This window comes from Cottoperca gobio, chromosome 12 (genome assembly GCF_900634415.1).
Source record: "Cottoperca gobio chromosome 12, fCotGob3.1, whole genome shotgun sequence".
Lineage (NCBI taxonomy): Eukaryota > Metazoa > Chordata > Actinopteri > Perciformes > Bovichtidae > Cottoperca > Cottoperca gobio.
The window spans coordinates 15,424,144-15,443,065 of NC_041366.1; the positions used below are offsets into that span (position 1 = coordinate 15,424,144).

The following is an 18,922-nucleotide window of genomic DNA, read 5'->3' on the forward strand; positions in this document are numbered from 1 at the left end:
TTAAGATCTCTCTTTTCACTGCAGGATCTCAGGTTTATAATGTGATGTAAATCCATCCTTAGGTCTGTGTGTCTGTGTGTGAATTCTGTTATCAAAGTGAGTTATGTTAGTGTTAGATGGATGGCCATCGCTTGAGGCAGAAGCCCATGAATACTTCAAAATTCATATGTGTAAATGAAAATGTACAGGCACTTTTTCCTTCTCTAGTATTACATTTGTGTATGAAAAATACATGTTTTCTTGAAGATGGAGCCACACGCATATTACTGTTCACATTATGTAGAAATGGGCTCGCTGTTATCCAGCTATTAAATTGCTAATCTTAGATGGCGGTGTGCCTGCACCTCTTATTTTGCTTCATTTATCCTCCTAAATTGGATCCTATAGCAGTAATGTGCTTTAGGTTATCATAGACGTGAAAATGTGCACCCATTTTAAGTAGACCATTACAAAACAAATAAGCTAGATGGCGTGAATAATGGCATTAGATGCACGATTGGGAATTAAACTGCAAGAATCAATTGATGACCTCATTGCAGATAACATATTTCAGAGTTAAAGGTCAGTGGCTTTGTTGTAAATGATTTCCCGTCTTTAGCCTATTGTGTCCTGGCTTTGCTTGGAGCTTTTCCATCCCGTCAGTCGACAGCCAGGCCGCTTTGCTGATAAACCTACAGGATTACAGACATGCTCCTCTTGCTCTCGCGCAGAGACGATTAGCTCAGGCTCCTCTGAGAGAGGAACCAGAGCCACTCTGGCCTCTGGGACACACTTCAGATAAGTAAGACTGGGCAGAGGGAAAGGTTTGGTTGATGTGGGGGATTAGGAGACGAGAAGAGAGGATTTTCCTCCAATTTGCTGCTGATGTTTTTCAGCAATCAGCCTCGAAAATATTTCAGCTGAGAGCAAATCAAATTGTGGTCAACCAAAGGAGCTTTTGAAAATGCACAAACCCACTCTTGCTAAATTAAAAACAAATCAGAACGGCTGTTCAGTCATTTAAATCTGACAAGACTGGATCTGTATCTACATTGCAGATAGTGTATGATTTCTATCACTGAACATATAATATTTCATGCAGGAGCTTTAGAAAAGACAAAACTAAGTAAATATCGCCACCTAGAGGGGAACTTATGAACTGCAAGTGTGATTAATAAGAGTCGTTCACCGAGGTAGTAACACTTTTATTTTTATTTTAAGTCATACATTGAGATATTGTGATAAGAACACATTTTATAACAGTTCATAGCCAGCTATAAGTATTCATATAGGAAATATGGATATTATAAGTTATCAACAAATGCACACGTGATGATATGGTTTAACATTATGTTTATGTTATAGAAGACAGGGACACACCACAGACACCACAGACTCCACACGAGTTCAGCCCTCAGATAAATAGTTCTGGCTCTGCTAACTTGATTTGTAGATAAAGTAGGATAAATCTATTGATTATGAATTTAATTTGAAAACATGGTGTATCTGTACAGTAACACCAAGGCACAAGTGGAATAATGCACAACTGAAATGGGCTGTAAAAATGTTAAATGACTACCAGGGCTGCTGCTTCCAGTTTAAGGTGGAGGTAACTCCAGGGCTCAGGAAGCAGAGAACATCTGAAATATCAGGTATTAATATAAATAGTTTCTTCTAACAACAGTGTTTACAGTCTTGTATTAGTCTCTTAATGGAACAGGTGAAAGATCACCTGTAAATGTCATTAAAAAAACAAACACACAATAACTTCTTCTTGCTGCTGCAAAGATCCTGCAATTACTTGAAATGATATAAAACAACATCCTTCTGCTATAACATTTCAATTTAAGGCATTTTCATAATTGTAAGACCAAATATACAGCAGTAATATTTAATAAAAGCATAATCAATGTAATAATAAATAGCACACAGAAAGGGGGAAGTTAAACAATCTTATTAAAAAACTCGGACTTCTCTGACACTTGAGAAGGAATGACGGATGTCCTGGGACGTCAAACAGAGTAGTCCAGCTCTGCGTTCAGATGTGTGTACATCTCGTAGATGGCGTCTACGGTGGCAGTGTAGTTAACCAGGAACTGCCGCACATTTGACAGGCAGTCCTCCTCTTTCACTTCCTCTCCTTTTGACAGAGCCTTGAGGAAATTGGATTTGTAGGGAGCTGCATGTAATGCTACCTGCAGCAGACAACAAGAAACCAAACAATTTAAAACAAGAAAGATATAGTTCAATGTAAGGTACGGGCACAAGATTAACATATAATACAATAGCTTATAATACGGTGGTTCTGGTGGATTTAATGCAATGTATAAACGCAACAACACATCAGCTTCAAATGGGTAAATGTATTGGTGTGGTCAGACTGTGTCCGCGTCTATTATATTACAATCAATTATTAAAAAGAAGAAGAGAGATATTTTCCTCACATGGAAAATCTTTTGAACGATCCAGCCGTGGTATTTCTTCAGTGCTTCTTCGTACGCTTTGGTGACATTGACCCGAATAAGGTTGGGGTTGTTCTCATCTCTTTCTCCATCTGCCAAACTCTGCAGCAGGATCTGTATGAAACGGAGACCCCTGCAGGAGAGACCCAGTATATTTAAAAGAAAATTCAGTTCAGCAGCTAAAAGTTCAACTTACAGTATGACATAACATGAGTATAAACCTTTTCAGCCACATTAGAGCTAATGTTGCTCCAACTTTAGGCCATTCTGCTGGATGTGCTTCTCGCTCTGCCTCCACAATGTCCTGCAGGGTGATGTACTTTGCAGGATCCTTAAGATACACTCCTTTAATTTTCTGAAAATGCACATTTGGATTGAGTTTGCATCTTAAATATTCCTAACAGTGTTATGAAAACACACCAGAGGCATAAAGATACACAGACAGATCAGTATCTTACCATTATATTGCCATTAATGTCTGATTTGATGACTGAAAATACATTTGATCCCAAGCAGTCTGCAAGAGAAACAGACATTTGAGAGCAAAGCAATGAAATATGAATGACTTCATCACACATGTCCCCGGCTCAGAGGGGAGGGTGAATACAAATGAGCCTTTACGTACAGAAAGAGTGGGGGAAATGCAGTGAATGCAAAAGTCTGAGTTAAGGCACAATGAGGCCAATGTGTGCTCTGCTCAATGTGTAAACAAAGAGTCTCTCTATAGGTCTGCCACAGCTGGTTCGGATCCCCACCGTGCAGCCAGCTCCACTTCGGGAATGTGTGAAATAACCACGATCAGACTGGTCCTTTGAACACGTCACGGGGAACAAGTAAGCCAAGTATGGACCGTGACAGCGACAACTCCGCGCCAGCTATCGTCTCAAAACACAACAAGTATGAGTTTAATAAGAGTTCTGCTGAAGGTATACTCACCAAAAAATGAAGGAATGTGAGAGACAGCTTCCAGAAACAACTTTGTGTCTATCGCCTTGTCAGGAGGCAGCTCTTTGAATTGGTGATCCAGTAAAAGAGCCATAGTCCCGCCGTGTGAGCGCCGTGATAACGCGGCAGCAGCGAGCAGCTTTCGGCTGAACCCGGAACTCTTGTCAGATGGGTGGGGAAGCACCAGATCCTATCGCTCTCGTGCTTCTCCAACAGGTGGGACATTAAACATGGGCGTGTTGAAAACCGCTTGCTTGTCCACAACACACACTAACACGACAAGATAGTTGAGGTATGAATTATACTTTATTAAACCTAAGGCAGGGATTGTTTTTAACCACACAGGCAGTGGTAGGCTATAAGTTACAGGATATTAAGGGTTGAAACCAGGGGTGGAAAGAAACTCCATACACACACACTTGTATTACCATCATCTTTTTTTTAATCATTTTCTAAATATAGTTATTATTTCGAGAATGTTTCTCATTAAAATGACTAACAGGATCTTTTGTTTCTATCACATGGGCAGAAATGGGTTTCCATAAGACATTTTGAAAGAGGAAATAACACATTCTTCTTCTTACAAAGTTGAACACATAAGCAATTAAATGCACTATTGTGCAAATCATTACACTCGGGGGTTTTGCCAAAGCAGCCTTACTGGGTCTGTATGACCACTAGCTCATAGTGGAGAATGTTAGCACATTATACTATATTATTTATTACTGAGTTACTGGAGTGTTACATCGTTTTGCATTAAGACCATCAGTGCAACAAAGGAAAACAGTAATTGGAGGCTAAAAACTGTTGGCATAACTAGTTCTCTCTTCAGTTTACACTACAAAATAAATGTTTTCGACAAAATGATTTTAAAAAAGCAACTCCTTGACGGTGCAATGTAGCTGGAAGGTCACAGAAGAAGCTAAACCTTGAGGTCTGGTCCAAAACAAAAAACACTTTTAAGACTTTAATGGTGTAATAATCTGTACTGAAGATGATGTAAATACATTGTAATACTCATCTATGACGTTTGCTTTGAACCTCTTTGTTAGGCGACCTCCTGAGAAAGCTTTCCTGCTCTTACTTGAGTAATAATGAATGAACTGTACTACATGTGCGCAGTGTATTCTGGTTCTCTTTCCACCCCTGGTTGAGACTGATCTGGCTCACAACAATGACATTAGACCCAAGTTATACAACAAGTACTCTGACTTTGAGGGCACATTTACTTCATCAGTGATTGTAAACCATAGCTGTACGCATGTGACCACTGGTAGCATTTAACACACTGGAGTTACAGCACCACACCAAATAAACAAGAGATCACAAGTTGCCCATAACTTACTGCCAGCTGAGACGTCCCAAACCTCAGAACAAGTTAGTCTGCGTTCATGTTAAACAAAAGCTTATGAAAATAAACATTGATATTTTCTTAGAGGTATGACATACAGTTTATAAATAGAATAGCATTTGGGTTATTTTTGATAAAGAATTACATAGATACATACATCTTATATATTTGCATAATGCTATTCAAATTGATTCAAAATGGAATTCACACGGGCCATCTCTGTGACACACATACACACAGGTGCACATACAGACACTCTCTCACACACACACACACACACACACACACACACACACACACACACACACACACACACACACACACACACACACACACACACACACACACACACACACACACACACACACACACACACACACACACACACACACAGTAAGTATGGCTGTAACATTAGAACTCCAAGAACTACGGATACTTTACTGAATCCCCTGCTGGATGGAATGAAGGTTTGTGCACTCTTGGTACTGCTGGCCTGACATGGTGCTCAATGCACTGAAGCTACTTTCGTAATCACAGTTTGCTCACTAAACAAACATTTGAACTCTAAGCAAGTGGCATCACAATGGTTCAAGACTAAAATACTGTCATTGCATCTTAAAAAAACACATTTTAAATGGCTGAAGGAAAATAAAGGGATGACACTGGTGTAGATTAAGGTCGATCTATTCTGATCCTTGATGCCAGGTGAGACTTGTGTCCCCTTCTGGCAGCTCAGAACTGCCAGACACCCGAGCTCAAGGAGCACAAATGATGACCTCTATGTGGAAAAGTACAATGTAGAAGGCGCAACTGCTTGTTGTTCTTATGGTTTTTTATATATACACACATATACACACACACACACACACACACACACACATTGCACTTTTGGATTCTGTGTGCATTAAACTGTTATCTCTCTGTGAGGTAAGGAACAGATTTTGTCCTACAGCTGTAGATTTGTTCACTCTGTATTACCATGATACAAAAACAACAAAATAAATACATGTTTTGATTGATCTGTAATTTTGCATGGTGCGTCTTTCTTTACTTTACTTTAAGGAATGTGCGTGAATGATTGCTGATTATTATGAGAAAACTAATTGTGTTTAAATTGAAATTAGATGGATAAACTATTTTAGGGGTTTTCAGGAATGTCTTTGGGTTTTTAGCTAGTTGTTGTTTTCTTTGGTTGTCACAGTGACAAGTTGCTTGGCAGCTTTGGCAATGTCATAGGCGCACTGGATGACCTGCTGAGTGACCAGCTGGATGTCCGACGGGCAGGGGTTGAGCTCCGCGGCCTTTTGGCACTCTCCATGGAGCCGGCTGGCACTCGAAGTGAGCAGACACAGAGACCCTCGCACGGTCTCCGAGGACGGCCTCTGTGAGGGAAAGGAGGGACTGATGGAGACTCGATAAGCGCCTGACAATGACAACCTTCATAAATAAACCCTCATTATGGTCAGGGGGATGCGCGTGTGTGAGTAAACATACAACAAAGTGATCTGATAAATGGCTAACATAAAACTAAGTAATGCAATGAAAAGGTCCCACCTGATCTAAACAAGTAATATTCCCTTTGGCTGTTTTCAAACAAACCACAAATCCCTTAATTGCTCGGGGGAGAGACGTCAAGCTGTTGCTAGGAGTAATCTTACCTTGGGAAACAGGGCGGCCATCTCTTTCACAGCCACGCAGATCTTTTCTGAACAAGGCAGGAAGCTGCAGGAGAAAGAAACAAAAAGGCAGATCAACCAGTCCTGTGTCATGTATAGAAACAACAATGCGAAACAGCTACCACAACATTCCTTATTATGATATAACCAGCGCAAAACACCGGGCGAGTAGACAGCGCGGTTGTTGAGGCTTCAAAGTAAACGGCTGTCACAAACATCCTGACTTATACTCAAAGACAAAGCAATTTCATTTGGCTGAAGAGACCAATATTCTAACCTGTGAAAGCCTGCATTAGACCATGAAGCCACGGAGAGAAGTACTTACTGTAGTTTCATATAAAAACAAACCAAAGAGCTGGAACTAGGTCGAGGTGTGGCCACTCTCTAAGCATCAGTACCAAGTCAAGCCAACAAATAGCTGCAATATTTCTCACAAAATGAAACAGAAGAATAATAAAAAGGTAAGATTTTCCACTGTTAGCCTTTCATCATTGTGAAGACGTCTTAATAAGTAGAGTTCACTTAGAAATATTTACACTGGGATGCAGTAAAAATGCTCAATATCTAATATATAATAACGTCATGATAAAAAAAGCAGGAAATGAATAGAGGACACCTGTTGGACTAAACTAACTTGCTGTGGATTTGCCAGGTCACAGGGGAGTACGTGGTCATGTGGCATTTCCTGTCAGCTGCATTACCTCCAGCAGAGATAAGGACAGAGGCCTGTCCATGAGGCTCAACATACTGAGAGCTGCTGGTTTACTATGTATATATGAAAGTCAGGTGTTAATCAGTCACTGGAGAGCCAGCTAAGAGGAATGAAAAGCTGCAGGGTCCTGGACCCTGAGGACAACTATTGAAAATCTGACCTAGACGCAGCTGAGACAGAGGATTGTTGTTTACAACACTTCAAATCATGTGTGAGATTTAAATTGTTAGGTAAACTACCTTTCATGTTTGGTCTCCTGGGCAGCTCTCAGAAGCTCCTGTATGTTCTTAGTGATCTGCTCGGTCTTACAGATGACATCCTCTGTGCATGGCAGGGCGGCATCTTCCTCACCCTCCTCCCGTGCCTCCACTGCTTCAGAGGCTGGACGAGGGCTGCTACAAATGAAAAGAAAACAATTGCTTGAAATCACGGCTTACTGCTATATATGCATTGCAGCTCATACATAAGTTCATAACAATTAAACAGGGTTTTGGATTCTGATTCTTTTATTTTATCATTTGGGATTACAACAACGCTTCACGCTTATGAAAAACTTACCAAAAAAAGCACTAAAATTGTATAACAGTCAGAAGTAGAGAACACCACAGCCAACAGCAGTGACTATAGTCCGCACTACATGTTTGTAAATAGTGAAACAACAACCCGACGCGCAGGTCCACTGGCTCTGGCTCATGTTGACTTTTTGCAACTGCTTGCTTACGTCAGGCAGGTGCAAGGTGCAATGTAAACATAGTCCTGTACAGCCAGACTGTTCCAATCAGCGAGGCTTTCTAAACATCTGTCAAAGCTAATATTAGTCTAGCTTCCACCTCTCCCTTTGTGTGACCTTCTGCTTCGATGATGTCATCATCTCCAGCACCAGAAACACCCATCTATCACCATTTCTCCGTCTCTTTGCTTCCCTTCATCAACATTTTACTTCAGAAGATAGTGCATGTATGTGCAAACTTAATATGAAAAGAAATGTACTTTAAAAGAGTTGCTGTATAATTTGAAAAACCAACAAGTTTGATCAAATAAACTGCATCAGTGTGGGAAATATAAACATAAACACATTCACAGAGAAAACAGCTTTTAAAATCTACACTCTCTTTAGAAAGAAACCATTTTGCAAAGGTGGGTACAAAGTTAAAACAAATGTTCTTACCCAGTCTCCTCCAGCTCAGAGTGGTCGGGCGTCGTGTCATAATCGCTCTCCAGCATCATACTCTGTCCTTCCAGACTGCAGCCCTACAGAGACATCAGAACATTACAATTAGTCAAATACAGTGTGTACTGTAATAACACACACATATCACCAGAGCAACTGTCGGCACATACAAATCAGATTCATGCATTTCTGATCGTTCACACTATCAGACTTTTGATTTTTAAAGCTGATGAAGAGAAAGAAAAGACAGGAAATACACAACGAGGTCATTGCGGTGTAACACAGCGCAGACTGCAGTGGATGCGATTAGTAGATGCGAAGAAGTCCTGATGTAAACTGCGGGTGCTCTTATCGGTGGCATGACTAATAAGCACATTGTGATGAGCCATTGTATCCGTCTTTCACGGATATTGGACTCTGCGGTGTGATCATTCAAGCAGCTTCCTCTGGTTCAACGTTTCCTCATCACTTCTGGTGTTTACTCGAGCCAAAAACAGATTTGGGTAAGGTCCTCTGTTGATAAGAAGTTGTCCAGATAACTGAACTGAAGCAGAGGCACGGTGGTGCATGCAGGCAGGCAGGCGATACTGATGAAAAGCAGTTTTAAAAAAAATAAAGAGGCACAGGTCTGGAGGAGAGAGAAGACTGTGGGGTCAAGCAGGGGGACGGTTTTCCCGCCCCCCAGGGGGCTGCCTCTTAACCGAGGGGAACTTCAGTACTTAACCCTTCGAGATCGCTCATCCCACGACCAGGACAGGGAAGAGGGGAAGGTAGGGAGGGAGGAAGCAGCCGTCCCCAAAGGACCCCTCCCAATCTAGAAAGGGGTCAAACGAAGTTGAGCATACTCTATTGAGATGCAATGAATGAATGAATGAATGAAAAACCAAACACCAGCCCCAAGCCAGGCATCATTAATATTGTCTTGTGCTGACATCCAGCAGGAACATTGGTGCTTCTGGGCTTACGTTGGTTGGGAAGGGTTGTAACACGACTCCATCCTCATGCCGAGCCGTCTCGACTCGGTGGAGGTACTGCCTGGGAGAAGAGCCCGTCTCGTACATGGACATGGCGCGACCTCCTCGGGGTGGGTGTCGACCAAAGGGCCCCTGTAGGTGTTGTTGTGGTCCGCTGGGGGGTTGCCATCGCAGTGTTGTGTTTTCAGTCTGCAGGGAGTTCAGCTGAAGAGAACAAAACATCCTTTAAGTCAACCTGGGGGATGATATCCTCACAAAAGCTCGGCCGGACATCAATAATAGAGCAGAATACAGCTGAGCCTCAGGGAGGAAACAATTCCTCTTTGTCGAGTTCACCGTCACCTCCGTTTCGTTTTCTCACAACAAAAGATTTGTTTCTTTGATCAATTAAATGCTGACACGGCGTGTTGATGTGAGAAACTGCCAAGTAAGTGGTTGCCCTTATTTACGTTACAGCCCTTGGAAACTGAAAAGAGCAACGGAAACAATTAGGAGTTTATAGTGTTATGTAACGTATCATAAAGTCAACAATATACAAAACAAGAAAACTAAAAAATGAGATTTTGGAGGTTATTTAGTTTATATGTTCGGAAATGTCTCGAGGTTCCACCGTATCAGCAATTAAGGCTTTGGTGGGTGCAAAGAAGGTTGAGGAAGATAAGGGACTGGAATGGAGAACGGCCACTTCTGTCAGATAAAAGCAGGATTGTTAAGGAGCAAATAAACCAGCAGGAGGAAGCAGTACATTGTCTCTCAGCCAACTGAGGAGAGAAGGACACTGGGCTCTGGAGAACTTTGATGCGCATAATAAAAACCTAATGTCTAATAAACATGTCTCTCTCAAAAACAGATGCACTTGTTTCTCAAGTGTCCTTATAGTACTGGAGTGGTGGCAGAACATTTTAGAAAGTAAAAATAAAAAGATATTTTTTAAATACAAAGTGGGACTTTTTGAACTACTTAAGAAAAAAGGAACTGAATGACACGACATGACTAGAATCAAATATATACAGATTAGCTGCGTGTTGCCAATGCTGTCGGAGATCGGGTTGAGTGAAGAGACGATGACTCTGGTGATATGCCCACACTCGATCTCTATTCACTGCAACATTTCAGTGGTTTGTGGCTGATGGCTCTGAGTTAAGACGATAATGTCCTCTGTGGTTACTGTTTGTTCATCAGTACTTGGTTCTTTTGACATGTGACCACAACTGATGACCTGTTTTGGTGTCACACCCAGAATCATAGCAGCCCTTTTCTCAAGAATTTACATTGAAATTCCAAAAAGTATTACGTTATGTTTGGTATTTTTATCCACTTGTATGTCGAAATCTGGTCTCTCCCGCAGCTACAGAAGTATACAGAAGCACTGTGTAACTGAATAGGGAAGAGGAAATGTCTGACACATTCAAACAGGCATGACCCCGAACATACTAAATGTTTCCGGTAACATGGAGCAGGATCAGGTCTTTTACACAGAGACTAAAATGTTAACACTAAAGTCAAGAGGAAAGAAAAACTACAACACTAGCAAGTATGTAAATACCATAAATCCAGTTCAAAATTACCTCTAATTACGGCTGTTGAAATATTAATGCGCAGTTATGAGCGCATACTGAGTGTGAACACAGTCCTGCCAAATAAAAATGATCTGCTGTTCAATTCCCAGTTTGCTCATCAATAACACGTGAATGTACGAACCTTGCTCTGCATGCTCCGCAGCTCTTCACTGAGGTGACAGTTGACTTTGAGAAGCTGCTGTATTTTGGCTTCTGATGCGGTCAGGGCACTCTTCACCTCCATAAATTCATGAACTGTGATTGGTCCATCGGAGAGGTCAGATGACTCCGAGCTCTGCAGCAGAGCGTGTTACAAAGGATATAGCATATGATCAGTTTTTCAAATGTAAAGCGAGACGGTGTTTTTAGATATGGTAATAGAGTATAGTTGCAGGTTTCCCTGAAAAGACATTAACCTTGGTTCTTCTGTCATTGCTGCTGTCCCCACACGTGGCCTCTTGCACTGGATCTTCATCTGACGCCACACTGTCGTAATCAGGTTGGTCATTATCCTGGCTGTCACTGTTATGGCGACTGTCTATTCCCTGAAGGATCAACTCCACACTCTCTGAAAGAAAAACCACCAGATCAAAGCATTATAGATCAAACAAGCCCTGCTGGCTACAGGCAGCTGAATAAATCAAATAACTAAAAAAGGAACACATTTACTGAATCTAAAAATCAGGACTAGCTCTTCTTTATTATACCCCTAACTATCAAAACAGGCTGTGGTGCGTTTGCTATCATTTACAGAATGCAGGACGTTTTTATTCATAAAGCCCCCAAATCTGCGTTATTGCACAAACATCAGTACATATGGTGCACATTCTAATCATGGCCTATATAGCAGAGCCCAAATGGTCCACATTTATATGCAAATTCAATTCCCGACTGCCTGCATCTTATTTGCAACAACCAATTAAGGCTTTCTTCGCTGCTTATTCTCAGTGTTTATTACTGTGTATATGCTGCTGGACATATTTAAAGCGATACAAACATTGATAAAAAAAAACCTAACACATTAGCAAGGAAATTCAAGGTCTGTTCAAAAATAAAAACCTGAAAGAGAAATCATACCTTTGGGACTGTCGCAGGAATTACCCCACTGCCGTCGTTTAGCATCAGTGAGAATATCAATAACCAGGGTGGCAAATTCATGAGCACTAAACCGTGCCAATTTTTGACGACCCTGAGAAAAGAAGAGAGAGAAATATGGCAGCACCGTTAAGTCCAGTAATCACACTCTCGAGGCGACAGCGGTGCAATCACTGACCTGGTTTCTGGTAGAGGAGTACTCTGGATTGACAGGCAGAAAAGGCACAACCGTGGTGTCCGTTACAAGTGTGCTGTGGTTCTGAGTGACCAACCACACTGAAAAACCACAATATCAGATTAAAAATGCAGACATAACAAGCATTAAATATTTGTTTTTTTATATAGTTCTTGAAATCTCACCTGCATCTGTTTCTCTTCTGTCGACTTCATCATAAACATCCATGGCAAGTTCTTCAAACTGATGGTTACTTAGCTGGAACAAAATAAAGCAGAATTTCTTATTCACAATTGAATAGAAACTGAACGTTGGACATTTGGACCTTGATGTACGAATATCTCACCGACTGGAGCTTCTTCTTTGCAGCTTTTGCAAACTCTGACAAATCCAGGCTGCTTTGGGGTAAAAAGAAAAGAAAAAGAAAAATCAAATTGATCATTTTACAGCTAACACAAAAACAAACATGCACACAGTGGAGAAACATACTTACTTATTTCTTATCCATCAAAAAGAATGCAGCATAGGGAAAACAAGATTGTAATTATTTTAAGTAAAACATATAGCATTGATAAGAAGCCTGTAGGAGCTGATAATATCACTTGGTATTGTTTTCTGTGCATTGGAAGATCTCAGCTTTTGTAACCAACAGGTATGAAACAAAATCCCTACTATGACTTAAAACATAGCTTTTACCTGTCTGCTATCTGAGGAATGATGAAGTGTTGCCCGTTTCTGTGATCTGCAACGCAACATGGACATGATAGTGAGTGACTACCAGAGAAAAAACAAAAACATCAGCTCTCAAATGCCATGCAGCAGCAGCAGCAGCAGCAGCAGCAGCAGCAGCAGCAGCAGCAGCAGCAGCAACTCACCTGGTCTTCTTCCACAAAGGTAAAATGTTAGCCGGTCAGTGAGTTCATACTGTATCTCCACCAGCCTCTCTGCCAGCTCCTGGTGCCCAGCTTGTCTGCACAGATTAGGAATAAAAAAAAAAAGGTCATGCTTCAGAAATATGGCACTGTTCCTAAGGTAGGATTTCTTTAAATGAATCCACGTCCAAACTTTGTGTTTACATCGTTCACAAAAACAATAGATGTGGTTGGGTCACTCAAAACTGAAGCAGGTGTGTGGGTGTTACCTGGCCATGGTGACGTCATGCTTAGACACCAGCAAGCCTCGCTTATGCCAGAAACACATGAGTTGTTTTACTTTGACTTCTTTATGTAAAGCAAGGCAAATGATTGTAGCTCTCATCGCTGTGCAATATGATGTTTTTAATGTGGTTGTTCCATTTCATTTTTTATTATGGTAATTGCTTTGTCCTTTGTAATCGTTAAAGCCAACCCCTGACCTTAGTCGGGGTCCACACACTTAACATAAGTATTCTTTTATTTTATTTTATTGTAACGCGTATTGGGACCATGCTGTATGGTGATGATTTATTGTCTTTGATCATATAATATCTGTTTTGGAAAATATGTGCAGTAATAAGTAACATGGCAAATCACTGTCGGCTTACTTTTATCTTGTTTTTGTTTACATTTCTAGGTTTCTTTGCTAAACTAGTTGAGCTGAGAACAATGCGCTCCAGAATGTGTCCTTCCTCCCCTGCCTCAGTTAGTCATAGTCTTATTGAATTACTCAGAATCTGACAGAATGCCACTGGGTCTGTGTCTAACATGCATGCTAACTAGTTTAGCCATTTCAGCTGTTTTTCAGCATTTTATTTCCAGTTTCTACAGTTTTTCCTACCAGTTTTTGTTTACCTCCTTGAGGTCATAATGTGCATGATGTCCTCATCAACAGCAATATATAAATAGTACACATTTCATACACGCAGTTTGCGTCTCAGTGCATTACAACTGTGTTCAATCACCAAAAGGATGTGTATCATTTCCTGCCACCAGTGAGCTGGGCGATGCTTGCAGTCACACTGAAGGTTAGTCATGCAGCAGCAACAACAGTAGAAGCTGCAGCTTGCTATGTTTTCTACACTGTGTGGTTATAACACAGAGCTCACCAGAAAACATGGATGACGCAGTTGACCTGTGAACTAGGACTTGCAATAAGTTCAATATCTTATCATATATATATATATATATATATATATATATATATATATATATATATATATATATATATATATATATTTTATATATATAATTTATATATAATTTAAAGCACCGCCCAGTTTTACCTTGCACAATCGATGGGGGTCTTTCCACTGGAGTCCAGAGCCCCGGGATCAGCTCCATAAACTGCCAACAGTTCTGCTTGTAACATTTGTCCCGCTTTTGCTGCTATGTGTAGTGGAGTGTTTCCTTTCTCCTGTCGTCCCAAAAGAAACAACACAATGATGAAAACATTATTAGAATTACTATTATTATTATTATTATTATTATGTCAATGTTAACCTCACAAAATGTGTTCTTTGCTTATTCCACAACACTTACTGGATGGAAGAAGTTGGCCTGTGCTCCCAAAGATAAGAGTCGTAGGCAGGTCTCCAGGTTTCCTGTCCGAACACTCGAGTGGAGTTGCTGAAAAGAGATCGACAAGTAGTTTGTTTTGATTTGATTGTGAAGTGCATACACACGAGATGCACCTGCCCAGAACTGAGTGACATGGAATTATCCTGCTCGAAAAATATTAATTTGATAGGAAAAGGTTTGATAATTGTATAATATTTTACAGATACAACAATAAATGTTAATAGATGCATTAAAGACAAAGAAAAGAAGATTTGTATGCCTTCTCTGCATCGACCTACAATACCTTTTCTATTTCTAAATAGCAAAGACTTTGCAGTTGGTGATTAAAAAAGCCTGTCTTTAATATGCATATAATCCATTATGGTTTTATGAAAGACAAACGATTGGCTTTGCCACAGCACCATTGGTTTCACTCCAAGAAGCTTATTTGCACGGGTCAATGTTTGGGTTATTCTTGCATCAAAAGGTTAACACTAAAACCAACAAATAGAGCCATTTCTCACCTTGCTGAGGTCTTTTGCGGTTACACTGTCATCTTCCCGACAAGGCATCCGATGGACATACACCAACATCTGATATTTGGCCTTGATGAACTCCGTCTTGTTGGGACTGGAAACAACAAAAGATGATCCAAACTAAAACCAGGAACACTGAAAGGTCTGGACCACCATTGCTATTTTCAAGTGACTAAACTCTTAATTAACCAACTGTACATGTAAGTTTAGGACAAACAATCATCAAAACATATCTCAACATAGGATGTCCTGACACAATATCTGCAAATTCAATGTAGAGTACTTGGAGTGGTGGCAAAGCAATTCCTTTCATTAAATAAGCCTCATCCACTAAAGCACTTCACAGGATTCTGGATATATTTCTGTCTCTATAATAAAGAAAGAAAATAATCAGGTAGATCTCCATTTCTGAACCCTACCCCCTTTTGCAAATAGGGTGGAAAATGATTGAATACATTCAAATCCAAACTCAATATCTATCCTTTTTCACTGTGATATAAACAACTTTGATCTCTGTACAGAGAGGGGACTGTACAGTATATTAAATTAGTGGTTAAGCCAAAAGCAAGGCCTAACTCCACCCTATGTCCCAATATCAATACGAGAATACTTCCTTGTTTTGTGAATGAAGGAAGTTGAAGCAGCTGTGGGCTCTGTGTTTGACCAACTGGATCCTTTACCATCAGAACAGTTTTCTCATACATGAAACTATCCTACAGGAGCTAAATCTAGGCCTGGTTCCTGTGGTCGAAACACAGGTTTTGTTCCTATGTTTCTCAAAGATCCACCCAATAGGACAGCATTCATCTTAAAAACTTTATTGGGGACAGAGGACAGCTGCCTCCTGCTTGGAGCAACTCGCGGTCTGTCTTTTGCCTGTTGTCTGGTGATTGAATGCATTTGCTCTGAGTGTGAGGGTCGAACTCACCATGGCTGTGTTTATACGTGACTGACTTGTTTATCTTTACTGCACCAGCCAGACACCAGACCAACACAGTGTTTATATCTGGCAGTGGAGGTTGCTGACTGCCTTACATCTCACTTTTTCTTTGTTATGTCTTCTGGGTTACAGTATGTACTGCTTGTTAAAACAAAACATTCCCAACAAAAGGAAACTTTCTTGCATTTTCATTAAGTTAATCAACAACATTGTCAAATCAATCCCACAGAGCTATCATGAGTAGGATATTGCACTTGCATTTAACTGAGCATTGCATTTTGTTGTGGACTTTCCATATGCATGTCAAATGATAAAGTCATGCCAACTTGAAGTTACTTGAGACTGACAGGCCGTGAGTCATGTTCATGGTACAGAGGGCCAATTATGCATGTTCACTGAGTTTAACTATGAAAATCAATGTTGCCAATAAAGCTTTATATCAAAGTGCAAAGAAGCATATCAAAATATGCACTGATGCATCAAAATCCTTAAAAGCACTTACTGAACTCTGTCCTGGGGGTTGGCTTTGCGCTTCCCACTCACTGAAGAAGAAGGGTCCAGAAGGCTATGCTCCCATATGGAATTGGCTCCATTACCATACAGTGTCTGGACCATCTGAAACATATGGAAAATATAAAACGCAGAAGTGTAAAAAGTAAAAAACAAGTCTTAAATGTAGCTTTAAAAGTGTCTAACATTATATAGATTAGACACTTAAGGGTTATATAATGTCCTCTAGTCACTTGACTATGTGTCTTGATTGTGCAACCATTGTATTATCTATGACACTTGTGATAAATAGATTCTCCCACGTATTTGCATCTGGATGTGTTGGTGTTTGTGGGGGTCCACGTCTCCTCACCTGTAACTGGGAGGATGGCCATGGAGAATGAGTCAGATGTCGGACCTGAGAGCTGTGTCGCCCCAGACCCCGATGGATGCTGCAGCACTCATCGCAGATCAACACACCCCTGTTAACAGAGGCCCAGCGTGGCTCTAGAATAAGATACAAATGTTAATCTACCAGTGTAATATTGGATGGTTAACAACGTTAACTTACACACAACTTTAAACTGAAGCCTTTGTGATCACTCATATGTTCTAGCCAGACGAGGATATTATCTAACTGACAGCAACAAATAATAGCTCTTGCTTCCTAATGTCTTCAACACTTCCAACATCAGTCTTAAATGCAACCAGCTGTGAGTCTGCTGTGCGACAACATGAGCTACTTTCTATCAACAAGTTAGTATTAGCGAGCTAGCTGAATAAGCTACTTTAGGTTAAGCTAACCCAACGTTAACGCTTCACTACTACAAACCATCATTCAAGGCAATTCAAGCAAAGAGTTTCACCAGATAAGTTAATGTAACTACACAGACAGACGACGTTTCCACAAGAAGAACATTTACAAGCATTACAATTATCTATCTAGCTAATTACAAATCAGTTATAAGCGCTTGGTAACGTTAACTAGGTTAGCTACCTAGACGTAGTTAGGTTATACTAAGGGCTAGCTGGTTAGCTAGGAGGCGGCTAAAGCTAGCTTGTTTGACATCATACCCGGAGCACTGCAATCAGCGCAGACCTCTCTGCTTCGTACTCGCTTTGACATCCCTTGGCGGAAATCCTGAGAGTCCAGGAAAGACAAATGTTTAAAAGATAACGTTACAATACAGCTAGACAAAGATACAACGGGATTGCCCGCCCTAGCAGATTGTATCCACCGATTCTAGCAGGCAAAGCAATTGTGCTCGTCTGCCTCCCCCCTACTGTTGAACAAAGCAGTGTCCTATTCCAACACTCACACAGCCTCCTCTGTGCCTCCTTGTCTGCTTCCTTGTCTGCTTCCTTGTATGCTTCCTTCCTTCCTTTTGATGTCTATCCTATGCAACTATACCATCCAACTCACCACTTATGTATAGGTCTAGTATGCAGCCTACTGTATGTGAATGTAGTATATGTTGGTCAACTTAAAAAGAAATCTGGTGTTGGGTGAGATCATGGGTTCTTCTAGATAATATTATTCACACAATTCACTTTTACTATCATCTGTTCTCCTCTCTCCTCCAATGATGAAAAGCACTTTCACTCAAGTAAGCTACAATTGTGAGGTAGGCTACTTTACTTGGGTGCCCACATGTCTGAAAGAAACACAGCATAAGTGCCCATTTGGATGCCCTGATTGTAGAAACCCATGATAAAGTGCCCTCTGGGTGGCCTTGAAATGGAGAAAACATGATGCATATATAATATAATGGGCTGCCCTAAAAGCTTAAAAAGCCAGGTATCCGCCAATGTTTTACATATTCTGATCATCTTATAAAATATGAGACTACCCAACAATATGTTAAATATCGTAGTTAAATTGCAACTACAACATTAAAATGCTACTTACACTATAATAATAATAATTCAACACTGTAAAAGGGACTTTTCTGCATAACAAGTGCTTTCTAAATCAGTGTATCCCTAGTTTTTCTGACTTGATCACACTGATTCCCCTGCAACCTCTCAGGTTTATCTATCACTTTTATAGTGTCTGCATGTACAACATGCATTCACTGCCTGCTTCTTTATGGTGGTTTGAACATATCACATGGAATTGCACCATCTTCTTTGGCAGAACTCATCATGCACTGCCATGCTTTCTCCAATCACAACATCCTGGCAACCAATCTAGAAGTCATAAAGACAGATGGATCAGAGATGTTTCTCTCTTCTCGTCATTGGACCAGTCTGCACTTAAAGAGGTGAAGTTTATCCAGCTCAACAGCAATCTGAAGATGCTTATCATTTCGCTGCTGATGTAGATTTTAGATTGTGTGTCGTACTGTGCGTTAATTCATGTCAGTGTTATGATTGAGATAAGG

The 18,922-nt window shown here is 40.6% G+C and overlaps 2 protein-coding genes across 7 annotated transcripts; both read right to left on the bottom strand.

Annotated features, from left to right (window-relative positions):
• Positions 1–1,168: 1,168 nt before the first annotated feature.
• Positions 1,169–3,569, bottom strand: LOC115016580 (glycolipid transfer protein-like). The gene is made up of 5 exons (XM_029444425.1): positions 3,378–3,569; positions 2,900–2,958; positions 2,663–2,796; positions 2,424–2,574; positions 1,169–2,174 (listed from the first exon to the last, which is right to left on the bottom strand). The coding sequence occupies exons 1-5, from the start codon at positions 3,478–3,480 to the stop codon at positions 1,992–1,994; spliced, it is 630 nt and encodes a 209-aa protein (XP_029300285.1). The 5' UTR covers positions 3,481–3,569; the 3' UTR covers positions 1,169–1,991.
• A 104-nt stretch (positions 3,570–3,673) lies between these two features.
• git2b (G protein-coupled receptor kinase interacting ArfGAP 2b) lies at positions 3,674–17,828 on the bottom strand. Of its 6 annotated transcripts, none has more exons than XM_029444420.1 (21): positions 17,613–17,828; positions 16,912–17,045; positions 16,552–16,664; positions 15,098–15,203; positions 14,556–14,642; positions 14,300–14,430; positions 12,975–13,069; positions 12,796–12,841; positions 12,593–12,598; positions 12,446–12,494; positions 12,285–12,357; positions 12,103–12,200; positions 11,907–12,018; positions 11,246–11,397; positions 10,972–11,124; positions 9,262–9,474; positions 9,021–9,110; positions 8,294–8,376; positions 7,365–7,520; positions 6,396–6,459; positions 3,674–6,119 (listed from the first exon to the last, which is right to left on the bottom strand). In XM_029444420.1, the coding sequence occupies exons 1-21, from the start codon at positions 17,662–17,664 to the stop codon at positions 5,910–5,912; spliced, it is 2,223 nt and encodes a 740-aa protein (XP_029300280.1). In that variant the 5' UTR covers positions 17,665–17,828; the 3' UTR covers positions 3,674–5,909. The 6 variants fall into 6 exon arrangements, with proteins under 6 accessions (XP_029300280.1, XP_029300279.1, XP_029300282.1 ...); XM_029444419.1 differs by having other exon boundaries at positions 12,446–12,497; XM_029444422.1 differs by lacking the exon at positions 12,593–12,598.
• Positions 17,829–18,922: the final 1,094 nt, after the last annotated feature.

Coding starts and splice junctions, on each gene's coding strand:
- LOC115016580 (XM_029444425.1), bottom strand. CDS start 3,480: ATGGCTCTTTTACTGGATCACCAATTCAAAGAGCTGCCTCCTGACAAG. Junction 2,959..3,377: donor TCACATTCCTTCATTTTTTG/GTGAGTATACCT, acceptor TTTCTCTTGCAG/ACTGCTTGGGATCAAATGTA. Junction 2,797..2,899: donor ACATTAATGGCAATATAATG/GTAAGATACTGA, acceptor GTGCATTTTCAG/AAAATTAAAGGAGTGTATCT.
- git2b (XM_029444419.1), bottom strand. CDS start 17,664: ATGTCAAAGCGAGTACGAAGCAGAGAGGTCTGCGCTGATTGCAGTGCT. Junction 16,665..16,911: donor GGCCATCCTCCCAGTTACAG/GTGAGGAGACGT, acceptor CATATGTTTCAG/ATGGTCCAGACACTGTATGG. Junction 8,377..9,020: donor GGGATGAGCGATCTCGAAGG/GTTAAGTACTGA, acceptor ATGTCTCTGTAG/GGCTGCAGTCTGGAAGGACA.